General features: G+C 37.3%; 1 protein-coding gene across 6 annotated transcripts in view; it reads left to right on the top strand.

Annotated features, from left to right (window-relative positions):
* Window positions 1-19,100, top strand: part of MAGI2 (membrane associated guanylate kinase, WW and PDZ domain containing 2) — a 701,300-nt gene that overhangs the window by 553,503 nt on the left and 128,697 nt on the right. For all 6 annotated transcript variants that reach the window (XM_020984495.2, XM_078154538.1, XM_078154537.1 and 3 more), the window contains 4 exons: window positions 3,243-3,428; window positions 5,386-5,560; window positions 14,211-14,451; window positions 16,271-16,414. In XM_020984495.2, the coding sequence (XP_020840154.2) occupies window positions 3,243-3,428; window positions 5,386-5,560; window positions 14,211-14,451; window positions 16,271-16,414 (746 nt within the window). The remainder of the gene's footprint in view (window positions 1-3,242; window positions 3,429-5,385; window positions 5,561-14,210; window positions 14,452-16,270; window positions 16,415-19,100) is intronic.

Genomic DNA, 19,100 nt, shown 5'->3' with positions numbered 1-19,100 from the left:
TGCTCTAACCCAACACTTTCAACACCTGGATCCTATCCCTCTCCCTACCTCAGGCTTACTCTCCCTTCATTAGCTTGCCTCAGGCTAGGACAAAGATTCTTACATTTTTGTGTGTTATAAACCCCTTTGGGAGTCTGGTGAAATCCATGGTTATTGTGGTTCAGTTGTTTCTGACTCATTGTGACCTCGTTTGAGGTTTTCTAAGAAAAGATACTGAAGTGGTTTGCCATTTCCTTCTCCAGCTCATTTTACAGATGAGGAAACTGAGGGAAACAGGGTTAAGTGACTTCCCAAGATCACACAGCTAATAATTGTCTGAGACTCAATTTGAACTCAAGTCTCCCTGACTTCAGGCGCGGCACTCTATCCATGGTGCCCCTTACCTGCCCTAAAAGCCTACGGACTCCTCAAAATTGCAGTTTTGTTTTGTTTTGTTTTGTTTTGATACATTAAGAAAAAACATATAGAATCACAAAGAAATCCAAAGACTAGTAAAAATAAAAATGTAATCTTCTCGCATCCAAATTCACAAAGTCCAGTTTACGAATCCTTGATCTAAGAACTGTTTAATCTGTTGATTCACTTTCTCCTATGGGATCCCAAGAAGCTCCTTACTTCCCTCAAACAACTCCCTGTGAACTCAAAACTATATATCTTTCTCTCCAAGGGCAAAAGGCATCCCTCTCCTAATTTCTAGTCACTATCATCATTCATCACACCAGACAAGGATTTGGCAGCCACCTTCTTTTCGTTTATTTAAAGGGGGAAACAGATTCGTAAGTAATAACAATAATGGTAAGCAATTGAGAAGCAAATCATTTGTAAGGAAACAGCTGCCTGAGCTGCCTGTGACTGGTGACAGAACTGCCTGCCTCTCCTAAATTTTGCCTCTCTCCTGAAAGAAAGGGGACCAGAAAGAGATCATCTACCAATTTAATATGAGCTTTTAGGGAAGTTCACCTTTAATAGGCAAGGAGAGGCAAAGGAAAGCTCTCCCTCACTGCTCTTCATTCCCCATTAGCCCTTGGTCAGGGCAAAGGGTCAGTTCTCAACTTCTGGCTACCATGATCTGCAACAAGATCTCTAAGAGTCAAGGGACCCTACAGGAACTGTATGCTTACCCTTCTCCCACTCACACCCTCTGTTACAGAAAACAGGTACTGTTCATCCTTCTTTTTCTTATTCCCCAGAATTCTCTCCCACAAACCAGTGAATTCTGGAAAAGAGTCCGTTCAGTTTGTTCTAGCTATGTCTGAAGTCTAACATCTCTGTGGTAATATGCTACAGAATGTAGCTATAGCAGTGTGCTACACATTAATTTGTATACACTATTTATTTACTTATTTATAATTTGTATCCCCCCCAATGGAATGTAAACTTCTTGAAGACAGTGATTTTTTGTCTGTATTCCTAGCATTGTACTTCCTGGATGTAACCCAAAAACCATCAGTATAAGTTTTGTTCTTCATTGGTGGAAATCAATGCAGCTGCCTTCTGTGAGGGGCAATTTTCTTGAATTGACTTCCACTGAAGCCAGAGGGAAAAGACAACAACAAAAACTGGCCTCTCAGGATTTCGGGCCATAGTCACAAAAATACCATCTTGCTGACCTAAAATGAAGTAGTCTCTCAATGTTGACTTTTTGGGGTGCTTTGCTCTGTTTGATCCTATAGCAAGCAAGCTACTTCTTCGCTATGTAAGCAGTACTTCCTGCTAATCCAATCACAGTGGTTTTTGTACAGGTTAACACGAGAAGAGGTAACCTGTGTACTTAGTGTAAAAGGGATTCGTGCCCGTGCATGTACATGTCCATCTACAGATACTGAACTCAAAGGGAAGATTTTATAGGAAGGGAGAAAATGTACATGTTTATGAATAAGGACTGAACACCAGCTAATATCAAATGCCAGCTAACATTTTTATACTAAATACCAACTAAATGTCCACAAGGAGGAACAGTCAGTGACTATATTGAAATAAATTGGATTAAGTGACCTCTTACATAACTTCTAATTCCAGTATTCTATGGTAATCATGATTTTAAATAAAATTTCTCATTTTTTAAAAATTTACTCAGTCCCATCAATAAACTGGAAATGTTTTAGTTTTCACACATCATACATTTTATAGCAAAGTTTTGACTTGAATCAATATTTTCATATTCTAACAATTATCCCAGACCATAGAAAAATTAGCCCTAGTTCATGAATTTGCCCATTAGGCACACACACACACACACACACACACACACACACACACACACTGCAATTTTTCACCAGTGTTAGGATTTTATCTGTCACATAAGCAACCGACAGAGAGTGAAGAATAAACATAGCTATAAAACAAAGCACTTGTTTCTTAAGTTCTTCTTACAGATAAGATCAGTCCCTGTCTATCCAAAGCATGAATAAACCAATAGCTGTCACTCACTGATTTTCTAAAACTTACTTCTTCACTCTTCCTGGTCTCTAATGTCTTAAAGGGGAAAAATAGAGAAGGGAAGATGAACCAGGGGAAGCTGTGATAGAAAGAATACTAAATTCTGTTGTCAGAGGGCATAGGTTGGAATTGCAACTCTGTGACACTGAGCAAATGCCTTAACCTTCCTAGAGCTTGCTATTCCTCTGGTATCAGACTACATGGTTTCTAGCATTCTTTACAATTCTAAATACTATGAGCTTGCTTCTTTAACTTATGAGGAAAGTTTGTAATTGTCCATGCCCCTAAAAGAAAAAGATACACATTCACACACATTGAGTCCTAGCACAATTGCTGAACTGCTCAGAGATTAACTCTGTAAAAACTGAGTAGGTGAAGTTAGAAATTAAATTCTTCATGACTATTTCTCAGCTCACTAGCTACTGACCATTTTAATATCTATTTGTCTCTTCTCTACTCCACTCAAGAGGAAAGAAATGTAAAGAGAGAATGGCATTTCTGGTATTTGCTACATTTTGTATCTGCATATGTGTTTTTGTGTATTAACTAGAATGTAATCTCCTTGAGGGCAATATACTCTGTGTTTGAAACTGATATATTGCTCACTATGTGACATGTAAAGTGTGAAATTCTATTTTTAGGACCTTTCATTAAATGATACGCAGGAGAAGAGATTGAGATTTCTGTAAACAAATATAACTCCTAGAGAGTGAATACCGATGTCCCATTGATGGGATGGGACTTAGAGATCTTTTTTTTTTTTTTAGTATCACTAGTAACAATTGTTGTGGGTTTCTTCTTAGCTGTGCCGCATAAAATTGGCCGTATTATTGATGGAAGTCCTGCTGATCGCTGTGCAAAACTAAAAGTTGGAGACCGGATATTAGCTGTGAATGGCCAATCTATCATCAATATGCCTCATGCAGATATTGTCAAGCTCATAAAAGATGCGGGCCTTAGCGTAACACTTCGAATCATTCCTCAGGAGGGTAAGTAACCTTAATATGGCCTCACAGAGTCATTGGAACCCACCCAGTAGAGGTAATTGTTCCTGACTTGTTTGCTGTTAAGCATGGCGTCTACATAACTGCTATCAGTATAGTGTCAGTGAGCTGTTGTTATTTCTAGTTTCCCTCAACTACTGCCTGACTTCTTATAGATCTTAACTAATTTCTTTCATGGAACAAGTTAAGTGACTTTGTAGTCAAAACATTTTAAACCCAGAGACAATCAGTTATTCAGCTGCTACTTGTAGTATGAATAGCACAGCAATTTCAGAGAAGAGTCATTATGTTGTTGAATGCTGGGACCCACTGAACATCAATGAGAGAAGTATAGTTCTGAAAAATGGCTTGTATAGATAGTACTTAAACTCTGGAGAATTCTTCTTACTTCATATTTGGCTAAATCAATCTTGAAGACCTGGAGGAAACTACAGCAGATAAAAGGAGACAGGGCATCTCTTTACCATATAGGAAAGGTTTATGTCACAGATTCAGAATTTCCACTTAGCCTTTGAAAACTCATTGTGAAACAATAGCTCCATCCTGAGGCCTGGGAGAGAGTCACCATTTTTACAACTTAGGGCAGTTTCTCAACAGACAACAATGATAAAGTTGTGAGTATGAATTCAACACCCCCATACCCTGGAGGCTAGCCACTCCCGCATAATGAGATTGGAAAGTTGATGTGATTACTTAGCTCATTGTCATCTGTTTTATTTATATCTCCCTCTGCCGTGGATCTAACTCTCTTTGAGTCCAGTCTAACACTCTCACAGCAGACACAGAATAGATAAATAGTCACCTGGTTTTGCAAATCAATCCAGAAGAATCAGAAAGGAGAGTGTACTATATGTCATTTTCAAAGGAGATATCAATGGATATTCTCCCTTTATCTACCTACTTATTCACCATGAACTGACTGAAAAGGATGTCTGAACATGTCGTAATGAAAATAGGATGTTACCTTGAAAACACAATTAACTTTTCTACAAATATTATAGAGGACTTCTTTTTTTGGCTACCTGAGTCTCAGAGAGAGTTAGCAATTTGTACACAGTCACTCAGCTAATAAATGACAGGTAGGATTTGAACTCAGGTCTTCCTTCAAGCTCAGCATTCTATCCACTATATCACATTGCCTCTCCAATATTTAATGGAAATTCAATCCATTTGAGGAAGTTTGGTTATTGAAAATCTGAACCGAGTTAATGTGTTCTCAGCATGAAATATGCCAATTTCTTCTCTTGAACCAATACACAAAAGTGATTACAGTTGAAACCTTAACAAATTATGAAAGCTACCAAGTATTTTTTAAAGAAATGGCTCCTGGGATCTTCATATGCCCAGATGTTCTTTTGTGTCTGTCTGTGGAACTGTGGCACCTCAGAGTTAAGAGTTACTGGTTACTAAATACGACTAATAACAAAACCATTGAGAAGGGAATCTGGAAAGTATTTGTTTGTAACAGGATTGTTTCCAGCATCCTTAACTAAACTTTAAAATGGAAATAGGATTTGCTGTTCCTGCCCAAATGCCTATGGTTAAGAGACCTTGTCCCCACTACAAGTCATCTATACTGAACGAAAATGTGCCACTCCAAATCATTTTTGAAGCTGCCAATGTCCCTAGTTTGTCTTTAAAAACAAACAGAAATCATTAAAAAAAAAAACTTTTGCCATTTGTCCTGATTGAATGATCTTTAAATGACACTCGTGTCAGTGAGAGTAATTGTTGAGAGTTTCTAATTTCAGGTCATAGAGGATGGCAACAAAGCTGATTCTCATTGTTTTAGAAATCTGACTATGAAACCAAAATAGCCAAAGTCAGGAGATGAAAAATTCCCTAGGTGGTCCATAGCAGGAAATGGTCATTATTGATTCCCTCAGTTTTGTTTTCTAATGCCTGTGTGACTGGATTTTCATCTTTGGCTTTCATTCTGCAGAGCTGAACAGCCCAGCGTCTGCCCCCAGCTCTGAGAAACAGAGTCCCATGGCCCAGCAACACAGCCCCACAGCTCAGCAGAGTCCACTGGCCCAGCAGAGTCCTGTGGCCCCTAACAGCCCTGTCACCCAGCCGCCTCCTCCCCAGCCCCTGCAGCTGCAAGGACATGAAAACAGGTAAGCATCTCTGAGGTGTCTCACTTCCAGATAGCAGGGAAAAAGAAAGATGAGACAAATTTGGATTAACAAGTTACAAGATTTGGGTTTTTTCCAGTCCCTTCAAATGAAAGCTATGTTTATCCTAAGCAGCATTTTGATATGACTGCTCTTATTATTTATAAAAGCACAGCTCATCCATCTCTTGACTTTCAGTCTTCCAACATCCTTATTTGTAAGAATGAAAATAGTGATATCTGCACCTGCTTCATGGAAATCTTGTAATGGAGAGAAACTTAGTTTAAGAATTTCTCAAAGTCCCTTATGAAACATGAGCCCTCTGTCTAGCCTTCACTGGAGCCCTCCTGTGATTGGGAAGCAGCTTGGTCAAGGGCAGAGGTTTTCAACATTTTTTATGTCATGGACCCCTTTGATATTCTGGTGAAATCTATGGACTCCTAAGAATAATGTTTTTAGATGCATAAAATAAAATATATGTGATAAAGGAAATCAGTGATATTGAAATAAATTAGTCAAAAATTTAAAAAAAGTCACACACCCAGATTATGGACATGGTCAAGGGTAATGTTTTCTAAGCAGAATGCTCCAGAATCTCTGAGTTGCTCTATTTTCTCACTTTGCATTTGGGCAACTCTAAATTGAAAAGCAGAGAGGATACTGTCCAGCTCACATAATCATTGACATGCGTGAATTTATCACTACAGACAATGGCCCAGCCATGACTTGCAGACATACTTCTTTAGCTATAAATGAGTGGCTGAAGTCCATTAGACTGACGTGAAGTACTCTGGGCTTTGGGAGCACTGCTTAGTCCTTAATTAGGGTCTGCCCCATCAATCAAACAAAGCAATCTTTGGCATTAAATAAGTGCCTATGAAATGTTTCTTTTAATTAATTCATTCACTTATGAATTACTGTGCTAAAGAAGCAAGCATATATTAAGCCAGGCATTGTATTAGCTGCTGGGATTAAAAGACAAAAATTAACCATACCTTGCCCTCAAGGAACCTGCATTCTATCAGGTGAAACTACACGTACACCCATAATTAATTGTCTACATATACATATGTAAAGGCAGCATAAGATAACATTCAAGGTGAAGTACTAGTAGCTTTTGAGATCAGGAAGAGCTTCATATAGAAGGTGGCATTTGAGTGAAACTCAAAGGAAACTACTGAGTCTAATAGGTAGATGTGAAGAGAAAGGGCATTGCAGGCACATGGGGATGGACTGTGCAAAGACCTGGAGATGGGAGATGAGATTTGAAGTCAAGTCAAGCATTTATTAGGTGCCTACTCTATGTCAGGCACAATGCATGTCATTATATGAGGAAGAACAAGAAAGTCAACCATCACACTTATTTCTTTATGCAAAAAGGAAGTTCTTTGAATCTGAAGAAGGTAAAAGAGGTCACTATCAGCAGCGGAGAAACATAAATCTGGGTACAAAAAAAGCATTGAACTAATGAGAATGATGATGGTCTTATGCAGTTAGATTGAGGGATTTAAAGTAAGTGGTCAGCATAGTTTGATCCTGGAAGAGGTTACCAGGGCAAGATGGGAACTCATCTCTCTTGGAGTTTCTAGTAAAGAAAAAAAATGGCAGATATTGTAATGACAGTGGCTCATCCTGTGCACAAAACGTGTAAATAGTGATACCCATTACTTAGAAGGAAGACTTAGGAGGGCAGTGTGTATGTCACCTTGAGCTCTAAGGAAAGAGTGATAGATAAAACTGTGAGCTTTAGAACATTATTATATATCCTCCATATAATTGGAAGTGGTGATAGGATTTGAGAATAATGTAGATTTAAAAACACATTTAAATCTTTTCCTTTAGCTAAAGATAAGAAATAGTAGGCTGTGAGAAAATATAAAATCCTCAATGATCTTTTCCATAATTATGATATTTTCAGAACACCTGCCTTCCATCACTGCCTCCCATATTGAGGAAGTTGGAGTGAGAACATCTTTTTGATGATCAGAATTCATTTGCACTGTTGCAAAGCAAATATTGTTCCCATACTCCAGATGTTATTTCCAGGTGTTTTGCTCTACTCTGATTCAACCCATTGACTTCAGAGAAAACAAATGTCTATCAGCCTTAGATATTTACATGATATGTTGGGGGTGGGAGGGGGCAGAGTTAGAAGCTTGGATAGGAAAGTTACTGAAGCCTGTAGAACAAGTGGCAAAAATAAGAATTTCACAGATGAATCAGTCATTTATTCAGAGTTTACTATGTAAAGAGCTGGACAGATGTGTTAAGTACTATGTTAGGTGCTGGGAATACAAAGAAAAAAATTTTTTTTTAAAAAAAAGCTTTGCCGACCCTCGAGGAGCTTACATCCTAATTGGGGGAGGCGGGAGAACAATTTATAAGGAAATGTGTACAATCTATTCTCCATTCAGCCACTAAAAGGGATTTTTTAAAAAAGTATGGGTCTGATCATGTCACTTCTCTCCCTCCCCCACTCACTAAATCCAGTGCCTTCCAATAATCTCCAGGAACCAATACAAAATGCTCTGTTTGGCATTCAAAGCCCTGCATAACCTAGCCCTCTCATATCTTTCTAGTCTCCTTTCACTTCCTCCCCACCCATACTCTTCTATCTAGTGATAGTGGCCTCCTGGCTCTTCCATGAGCAGAGTACTCCATCTCTTGCTCCTGGCATTTTCTCTGGCTGTCCCCCATGACTAGAACGTTCTCCTTCCTCTGCTCCAACTACTCACCTCCCTTGTATCCATAGTTTGTAAGCTCCTTGAGCACAAGAACTATGTTTTGCCTCTTTTTGTATCCCTACCAGGGGTGGGGAACCTGTAGCTGCAAGACCACATCCGGCCTTCTAGGTCCTCAAGTGTGGCCCTTTGACTGAATCCAAACTTCACAGAACAAATCCTTTTAATAATATGATTCATTCTGTAAAACTTGGACTCGGTCAAAAGCCTGCACCCAAAGACCTAGAAAGCCACATGTGGCCTCAAGGCTGCAGGTTTTCTACCCCTGTGCCTGGCTCATAGCAGGTTCTGAATAAGTTTTGTTGAATTATTAAAATACCAGATACATGAAGATGCATTCTGAGTAGATGAAAGGTAACCTTAAAAAGAGGAAGCTATGGGTGGTGGAGGTTGGGGGGGATGGTGGGGGAGAAAATCCTGGATGCCTCTGAAATGAGCCTCACATGATTTAGCTTTGGCAGTGTGTTATTCCATCAGATTCTTTGGCTCATCCTAAGCATTCATTTTAAACTTAGTGGAAGAGGCCCCACCAGTCACTGAGCCAGCTCTTCCTCTTGGCTCTGCCTGAACCACTTACACCATTCCAAAATCACACTCCTGTGGATGCAGGGAGTTCACGCCTCCTTTCATGTGCTGGTCTCATACTGAATCAGCCTTCTTTCAGGAAGGTTGTTGGTTGTGGCCACTGGCCCCACCTGCTACAATCTCACAGTCTGTTTGACTTTTTTTGTTTGTTTTAAAACAAAACATTTCCTACACACTAGGATTAATAGTAACAGCCTCGTTTTTATCTTTATTGATATATGCATATGTATATGTGTTCACTCACACACATATACACACTTAAAGCTTAAGCCTCATTAAAACTTCATTAAGGGGGGGCAGCTAGGTGGCAGCTAGGTGGCACAGTGAATAGAGCACCAGCCCTGAAGTCAGGAGGACCTGAGTTCAAATCCAGACTCAGACCAAACACTTGACACTTATTAGCTGTGTGACCCTGGGCAAAATCACTTAACCCCAATTGCCTAAAAATTAAAAAGAAAAAAACTTCATTAAGACTTTTGGAACACCCTATGCATATGTGTGTGCATGGATGTGTGTGTGTGTTTCATAAGGCTTTAAGCCTTAGTAGCTTAAAACGACACTAAGACTTTTGGAACATCCTGTATACATGTATCTCTCTCTCTCTCTCTCTCTCTCTTCTCTCTCTCTCTCTCTCTCTCTCTCTCTCTCTCTCTCTCCCCCCCATATATACATACATATACATATATATGTATATATACACATACATATATGTATATATGTGTGTTGTATATATATGCACATACCTACATACATATATATATATATATATATATATATTTGGTATGTGCTGATATATACATATATATATATAATATATATATTTGTTGGTATGTGCTGATATATACATATATCTCCAGATAGACAGACAAAAAGGTGAATAGATGAATGGATGGATACATGCATGCATGGATAGATGGATCTCACATCTTTGCCCAGATTTTCTTAGTTACTTCAGTCCAAAATCACTTAAAGTGCTATAGAGTATGGACTCCAAGCATTGCTGGGCTTTTAATTAAGAATCAGCACTTGTGTTACTGTAACACTACTGGTAACTGACATCCTAAATCCTTGCTGATATCCAGACAATCCTTCAATTCAGGCCAACTACCATACATGTGAAAAGGTGGCCCTTCCCTTACCGCTGGCTCCTACCCAGCAGCTACAGTGGTATTTTCTCAAGCATACAAGAAAAAAACTTCTGCCTTTTTTTCTGGGGCATTCTGAAGGCTCTTCCCAATCAAGTTAGATTCTGTATCAACAAAGATGCATTGTGACTTTCAATCAATGCATGTGCACATGGTCTGTTGCCCTTTTGGTGAATTAAGGCAAGTGTACTGTTAGAATGGAATGCAATAAAATGGTATTACTCAACTACCTGCAAGGACATTATCTGTTTTGTGGGTTGGCATCCTCCCAGGTATTTCCTTCTTCCCACACCATCCAGTTAGTGCATATCAAAAAGTGAAAAAAAAATCTTAATGTCATAACAAACTAAACTTTTTATCTAGGGAAATGAATCTGCAGGGAAAACAAAATCAAACCATTATATGACACACTTCGAAGTCAAATAGAATTCTTTTCAAAATCTAATTTTCCAATGTTAAGTACTAACCATGACACCCTCCCTGTCCATTAACATAGGCAATTGGTAGCTTGCTTTGTTTTGATTGGTTGTTCATAAAAGAGATTGTGTGGTATAGTAAATAAGGCACTGAACTTGGAGTAAGGAAGACCTGGGTTTGAATGCTGCCTTAGACACTAGCTATGTGACCCTGGGCAAGTCAAAACCTCTTTGTGCTTCACTTTCATCATCTGAAAAATGGCCTCAAAGGTCACTTCCAGCTCAGAATCTATGATCCTGTGAGAAAAGGTAAAAAGGGACTGGAGGTTGATTTTCTAAATAAACAATATATCCTGTTAGTTTTTATGTGAAATAGGTGGTCTTTTCTCTCTAGGCTTCAATTTCCTTACCTGTAAAAATAGGAGACTTGAACTAGTTGATGTCTGCTGTCCCACCCAGCTCTAAATTAACGATCCTGATATCTCCAATTTTAAGACTCTTTCATAAAGATGTATGTAGTTGTAAGCACATATATGTTGTACCATGGAAATATAAAAAGCTATGTCTTTTGAGCATTTAAAGCAGAAAGGGGGTTACAAAAATTCCAAGTGGCATTGTTATCTATACTGGCCCTTGTATTTGTGAGATAGCACATTTATTAGAGTTAATATTATATAGTGAGAAAGAGCAATCAGTTAATCAACAAGCATTTTATTAAGCACCCATCTCCAAGGATTTTTGTAAGGATAAAATCTGAAATAGTATTTTTAGAGTATTTTGCCAACCTTAAACCACCATAAAAAGACCAGCCACAAAGTCATTATTATTTCAACCTATTATCATACAATCTCCCAGCTAATTCAAAAAAAGGTCTCCTATGCAAAGCTTTTCTGGACTTGAAAAAAAAAGTGCACTTTCCCTCTTGAAGTTATTTTGGATTGTCAAAATAATTTGCTTTTACTTATCTTTGTATGTGTTATTTCCCTCAGTAGCTAGTCAGGAAGATCCGAGTGTGACCTAGGGCAAGTCACTTAACATTACTTAGCCTGGGTTTCCTCACCTATAAAACCAGGTTGTTGTGAGGATATTATGAGGTAAGCCACATAAAACTCTCTGCAAACACTAATGGGCTATATAAATTCTAGCTGGTGCTACTCTTTAATAACCTCCTGGAGGCCAGAGGCCATTAGCTTCCTGTCTTTGAATCTCCAGAATACAGCATAGTGTCTTGCACGTAGATTTTTTAAAAAAATGTTTATTGATCTAAATGGAAACTTTCAAATATCAACCTTTTTTTCAATACATGTGGACGCCTTTAATTGGACCGAGATGATAATAGCGAGTTCACAAAAATAAAAGATGGACAATGGAATTATAGTGTTATGCTGTAACTTAAAATCATATAATATCTTTAGAATCAAGAAGACTCTTTCTAGAGAGAAATTTCACACACACACACACACACACACACACACACACACACACACACACACACCCAACAAATAACAGTTTAATTCCCGGTGTTGAATACAAGCATTTGCATAACTAAGCATCTTACTCAAAGAGTATTTAAATAATTTTCTTCTCTTTGTGCAGGCTCCCAGTAGGTGCCTAGACAGCTTGCTGGGACTCAAAGCAGAGCTTAAATTATGCAACTCACAAAAGGCATTTCTTGCCTCTGTTAGGGTTAAATACCAAAATGGGATCTGTTGAGAAGAGCTAATTTTAAATAATTGTGCATTACAAATACCTTTCCAAGGGACTCAGAGCCATCCACATCTGTTGAGGGCAGTTTCAGTGTATTCCCACCAAATATTGGTTTTTTACTAAATTAACATAGATCAGTCTCGGTGAGTTAATAAAACTGTGAAGGTACCATCTAATCTAAAAGAAAAAAAGTCCCTACATGTTTTCCTTTTTGTAACAAATCTCCACTTTTCCTTAAAACTTAATATTTTCTTCCTCCTTGTTTTGATATCAATATTAGAAATTTAGCTTTTGTGAGATTATTAAATTCTCATTATATAAAATGTTATCTTTCTTCTCCTTACTTGGCATCCTATGACAGCTCTCTGTACTTAAATCTCTGGGTGACTTGTTGTGGATTGTTGCCATGGCAATAAGCAGTGAGCTAGAGAGCTGAGCATACTATATATTCATGGTCACAATACGAGAGAATGCTCTCTTTTTCAGTAGCCCTACAATGGCTGGTACCAGGCCTTTCCCCTTTGGGGAAAATTAGATGCTCCCAATCCATGACACCTTGACTTCACAAACCAAAGCAGCTGGAAACTCTTGAGTGGTTTGTATGCTTGTTTTGGATTGGGTTTTTCTTTGCTTTTTGCATGTATTAAGATGGTGACTAGATTATAGAAACATACACAGAATTAGAGGCTCCCAGATTCTAAAAGGTAAAAACTCAGTGAATTAATACCCTTCTCCCCTCTTTCATCATGTACTCTTCATAATATCTTATTTGATATGTACTCTGAGTACAGTCACAGCCTGTATAGTTCTTTTGATTAATTATTCAAAAACACAACACATGGAATATTTGTAAACACAGAAATAATGCTGGAGAATGTAAACCCTTTGAGAGCAGAGACCATTACTCTTTCCCCCCAGCACCTAGCATCATGTATTACAGTTCGTACACAAGAAATGATTTTGGTTTGGTGTTTTTTTTTTAATAATATTAAGGAAGAACTGAGAATATGGAAGAGGGAAATAGGGATAAGGATGGGCCCTAAAATTTCACTGGTAGAGAGAGGGTACTCCTGGAAGTGGAAAGCCCTCTACCAATTCAATCTGGTACCTGTTCTGCACATTGGTCTTAGAAAGTTGTTTTGGAACAGTGATGTCAAATTCAAATAGATATATGTAAGAATAAGCAAGACTCCCTGTGGGCCACATATTGTCTTAGTTTTAAAATGTCATATTATCAATATTTTATTCTATTTTTATTTATTTTGTAAAATATTTCCCAATTACATTTTAATCTGGTTTAGCTTCATGGCCTTCATGTTTGATACCTCTGCTCTAAAGGTTAAGTGACTGGCCCACGGTCACAGCCAGTATGCATCAGAGGAAGGGCTGATTGAACCCACTGGTGCTCTTTGAAGACAAAAGATGAATTACAATCTGGTGTAACAAAACCCAGCTTATTGGGATACAGTTATATTTAATAGTTATTTTTAAGATACATGTAGATCCCTAGGAAAATGTCACGTGATATGTCCAATAATCTGTGAGGGTTTTTTTAATCTTTTTTTAACCAATAAACAATTGGGCACAGTGATATCCCTGGCCTTTTTACACATAGTAATTAAAAATTATAGTCATTATATCATTATGAACTGAGAGTAAGCTATTAGCTTTATTCAGGTAGAGCTGTCATTTTGACTTTGAATATTTAAATTCTTAGGTGAAAATATACATGTTGTTTGCTAAAAAGAAAACATTCTATTTATTTTAATTTCTTTGGAATAGGGAACTTCCAGATGAGAAAACTCTCTCTTCCAGTGCAAGTTGGTACCCATTTTATAACTTAAGAGTTTTAGTGAGTTGACCCACAGTCTAAGAAGCACTGAAGGGGTTGCAAGTGGAAAAAGTTTAAGGCCTAGAGCACTATTTTACTTATTCTATAATTGTGAAAGGGCTAGAAAAACCTTACACTCTTCTTTTATGATTATGTTTGAAGACCATCAACCTTCTCTCCCCTTCAAAACCTAAGATACCCAACTAATCATTATTCTGATGTGTTTAGTTATAGGTCAGAAGTAAAAGCAAGGCAAGATGTGAAACCAGATATCCGACAGCCTCCATTTACAGACTACAGGCAGCCAGCCACAGACTACAGACAGCCCCCACTGGACTACAGACATCCCCCAGGAGTGGATTATCAGCAGCCACCACCCTTGGACTATAGACAACCACCTCTGTTAGACTACAGGCAACATTCTCCAGACACAAGGCAATATCCTCTATCAGATTACAGGCAACCCCAGGTAATTTGCATGATAATGCTTATTGAATTGATTCAAATGAATAAAGAAATATATTATCACTATCACACTGGGTCTCAGTTTCCTCATCTATAAAATAAGGGGATTGGACTAGATGAACTCTAAGCAACCTACCAGGTATGAAATTTTACAATTTCAAGATTAAAAATAAGTCCGAGGTGAAGGACTCAAGGTGCAGAATGAAACCTACTTTCTTAGACATAGTATGAGAAATTGTTTTGCTTGACCATGCATATTTTTTATAAGATATTTGGGTTTTTTATGAGTTTTTAGTTGTTCCAGTGAAGGTAGAGGTTGTGGAAGCAGACTAGCAATAGGTTACACACACACACACACACACACACACACACACACACACACACACACACACACAGAGGTTTTGGAAGCATTAAATGCCAAGAAGATAACAGAAAGAAAACTGGAAGGAAGCAAGCAGGGCAGCTTTGAAAGTTATATGTTGAAGTTATAGATTTAAAAAGAAAAGAAAGCTAGACAAGAGAAATTCATTGACAATGCTCTTTCTCTGGCCCATCATATACAGAAATGTTCATTTTATTTCATATCTATTTCATATTTAAGTTAAGAATTTTTTAATTAAATAATTTAGAATTTAGAATTAAATAAGTTAGAAACCACTTTCTTTAGATTCTCAATCTCAGCATATAGAGAAAGGAAAATTGTGGCATTATCAAAATTAGAAAAAATAGGATTATCCATTGCTATAGTTTAGAGGATTGTTTTGTTGCTATTGTTCTCAACCCACAAATTTTTTTTTCCATAGCCTCTTTAAATTAGCAAAATGATTTAAGAAAATACTGAGTATGGTTTTCTACTAGCCAAGACAGTATCGCAGGGGTACCCTGTGTCCTATTTTCCCTTAATGTTGACAGTGCAGGGATTGGAATAGGGGAGAAATGGGTTAAACTAATCCCTGATAGCAATGTGCCAGCTAATTCTTAGATATCATAATACCTTAACCCAGTTAAAATGCATTTAACTGAGCCCTTAGGGCAGATGCTGAAAATGTTAGGCAAAGCAGAAATGTAGGAATTCAAAACATAGCCTTTCCCAACGTACACAAAACAATGTAATTTTTATAAATGTTTATACTTTGTAGATGTGGAGATGGGGGGGAGGGGAAAAGGACCTTCAAATGCTTCTTCGTCAGGAGCTAAATAAAGCAAGCATACCTGTATTTAGATGAGATTACATTTTTATCATCTTTGTGGAAGATTACCTCTATGCCAAAAATAAAATTTCTAAAAAAAAATCAATAAAAGGCAGCTTTAAAAAAAAAAGAACTTACCTATTAACATGGAAGATCAATTATGATTTGTGTGCTTCTGCTTGATATTTTATAATCCATGGAAACAGCAAAAGCAAAGAGTCATTAATTCTCACTTTACTAATGGGCAAATCCTATAATTTTTAAACATGCCCACACACCCTGACACATTAACAGAGACGTTCAACAGCTGATGAATCCTGGAGATAAAGTCAGAGGATCATAACTATGTATAATAATAACATGTTTACAAGTAAAACAGACACATACCAGAATCAAGGTAGCTAAACTATAGCTCTTTAAAAGACCCAAACAAATATATTAGAATGGACCCAGAGTGCTTGAAGTTTTGATTTGCGGGTTTTTTTTTTTCCCCAATGGCCAGAGTACATGGCATCTCCTTGAACCTATTTACCACCTAGTGCAAAAGTATTGTAGCAGAAGAAGAAAATCATTGTCATAGAGAAATCTTCTCTGAGAGCCAAAGATCGCCCATTCCATTTTCTGTCCCAACAGGATTTTGATTATTTTACTGTGGATATGGAGAAGGGAGCCAAAGGGTTTGGATTCAGTATCCGTGGAGGAAGAGAATACAAAATGGATCTGTATGTGTTGAGGTTGGCAGAAGATGGGCCAGCAATAAGGAATGGAAGAATGAGAGTAAGTAAGAACTCTTTTCTCAGAATTGCTCAAAGTGTATTCTAATGCCAATTCATTGCTCTACCATATTAGAATAGGGCTGGGTTACCTTGACAAGGAAGAAGTTCCAGTACTCAACAGACTTTAGTATTACTTTTGAACTCTCTTTATTGTCATTGGGTTATACTGAGTTTTTACATTAGATGAACCAGGCATATCAGTTCACTTAAAAACTTTATTATCATTTTACTTTGAAATAAATGTTTTCATCCTATCTCTATTTTCTTTGCTTTATGAGTTTTAAAAAAAAACTGCATCATGTCAGTTGACACAGCTTGGTCCTTTGAGTTATTCTTAAATTTCAGTTCTTCTAAGTTTAGGCGAATTCTATGTAGGAATTAAATTTTAATTGACAATAGCAAGACCCTCTCATTTCTTTTCATACATCTTCCTCACTGTAGTTTATTCATTTGTTTGTTTTTAAAAGGGCAAACTAACCTAAAACGACAAAAGAAAAACATTTCTGAAACAACTTGAAGTAGCAAAGAGGAACATAATTGCTTTTTTTGTGGTTGGGTAATTTCAGTTATCATTTAAGATTGTATCTTTTGACTTTTTTTTTGGCTGACATTAATCAAAAGGTTCTTTGCTTCCTTAGAAATAATAATATCTCCCACTTCTATAGCACTATAGGTATTATGATGTGCTTTTCTTAAAATAATCCTGTAAGATAATACACATATTAATTCAGATAATTAAGAATTAGGATAATTCTCACTTTGCTTGGGAGGTAACAGAGAAAAAGCATACTATGCAAAGTTACAGAGATCACACGTCACAAACTGGGTTTCAAATGTAGATCTTCTGCCTCCGAGAGAGGCATTCTTTCTACTATATCTCACTGCTTTTCTACATTGGTAATAAATTGATGATGGAATTTCTTTAGTACTGGCAAACTGCTTTGCCTCATTTGAGGCTTCAGTAGGATCACTCTGAAATCCCTTACATCTTGGACAGCCCATGTTTCTAGGCTTTATACAGCTCTTCAAGTTTTCTCTTTGTTTCTATTTGTAAGGGATTCCTCTAAATACTTGATAATAATTCAAAATATATATATATATATATATATACATGCATGTATATGTACTTTACTCATGGTACCTCAGGCATGTCACAAAGTCTCATCATCCAGCTTGGCCAAGCTTAATCTGAAATGACTTTTTCTTGATGAAGCCGTCCTGATTCTTTGATTGAATACCTAGAAAGGAAAACAGTAAGCACTATTTCCTTTTTTATGGATTTGTAAAACACGCTTTACAACAGAACAATATGGACCAGAATCTTGCCAAGAAAAAGTCAAGCTCACTGGCTGGAAGTTTATAAAATCAATCATTGCTCTTTTTAAAATTTTACAAACTTTTTCTCTGCAATTGTACAGCAGCTCTCCTCTTCCCATGATCTGTCTAAAACAGGGATGTGGAACCTGCAGTCTCAAGGCCACGTGTGGCCCTCTAGATCTTCAAGTGCATCCCTTTGACTGAATCCAAACTTCGCAGGACAAATTTGTTCAGTCAAAGGGCCGCACTTGAGGACCTAGAGGGCCACATGGCCTCAAGGAACCACAAAGTTCCCCACCCCTGATCTAAAACTTCTTGCTATGATAGCTCCTTGGTAATGTCTGCCCATTATTTCCGGTCTCTAGATGTAGTTCATCTGCACCTGGTAATTTGAGCGCCTCAAAAAAAAAGCCTCACATATTTTGGGTTTCAACTCTATTAATATTATTAACTATTTTTGCTCTGACATTTCTAGTCCAAAGTCCATCCTCCAAGGAAGAGAAAACAGAAACCAAATAAGATTGGAACAGTTTCTTCATACTTCATCACTGTCATCCATTATCATTACCCCATAAACCCTGAGAAGTGATTCTGTCTCATCTTTGCCCCTCCTCTTTTACCCCACATACATGTGTATCTATGTATATACATGTACATAATATGCATACATATACATATATAAATATGTGTGTATGTATGCATGGTGTGTATATATGTAAATACATATGCATGTGTATATAAATATATTACGCGTATGGAAAATATATGAACATACATGTGAAACTACCTGGAAAATATATATACATAAACATATATAAAAATTGTAAATGAGAATCAATGTGAAACAGAAAATATATAGAGACATATAGAAATATGTGTACATATTACATATAGATATATACACACACAAGGCAGTGTGACATGGTGGCTAGAGAGTTGACCTTGAAGCCAAGAATACCTCACCTCAAATCTAGCCTTTGACATATACTGCCTGTGCAACTTTCAGCAAATTATTTCCTCTCTTAGTTCCCTAAACAACTCTATAAGTTGCAGAATAGGTACTAATCTTCATTAATATAATGTTTCCTCACCAGTGAGTTCCCATGCCAATAAAATAGCAAGCTTAGTCTACATCCTTATACATGTATGTATACACACACACACACACACACACACACACACAGAGCTTTCCTAATCTGCAAAATGGGGAAGATAGATCAAATGATAATCCCTAAGGATTCTGTAGAGTTTGTCTTATATTTCATACTTTTATACCTCCTTCTAACCATGTGACAAAATCAGCCTATTACTCCTATCTTGACTTTCTGAGGAGTGTGCTCTCTATATGGCACCATGAGAAAACTGTATAG

The sequence above is a fragment of the Phascolarctos cinereus genome, unplaced genomic scaffold (assembly GCF_003287225.1).
Source record: "Phascolarctos cinereus isolate Bilbo 61053 unplaced genomic scaffold, phaCin_HiC Scaffold_1;HRSCAF=81, whole genome shotgun sequence".
Lineage (NCBI taxonomy): Eukaryota > Metazoa > Chordata > Mammalia > Diprotodontia > Phascolarctidae > Phascolarctos > Phascolarctos cinereus.
The sequence above is the reverse complement of the archived record's forward strand: the minus strand, read 5'-3'. Positions and strand labels throughout refer to the sequence as shown.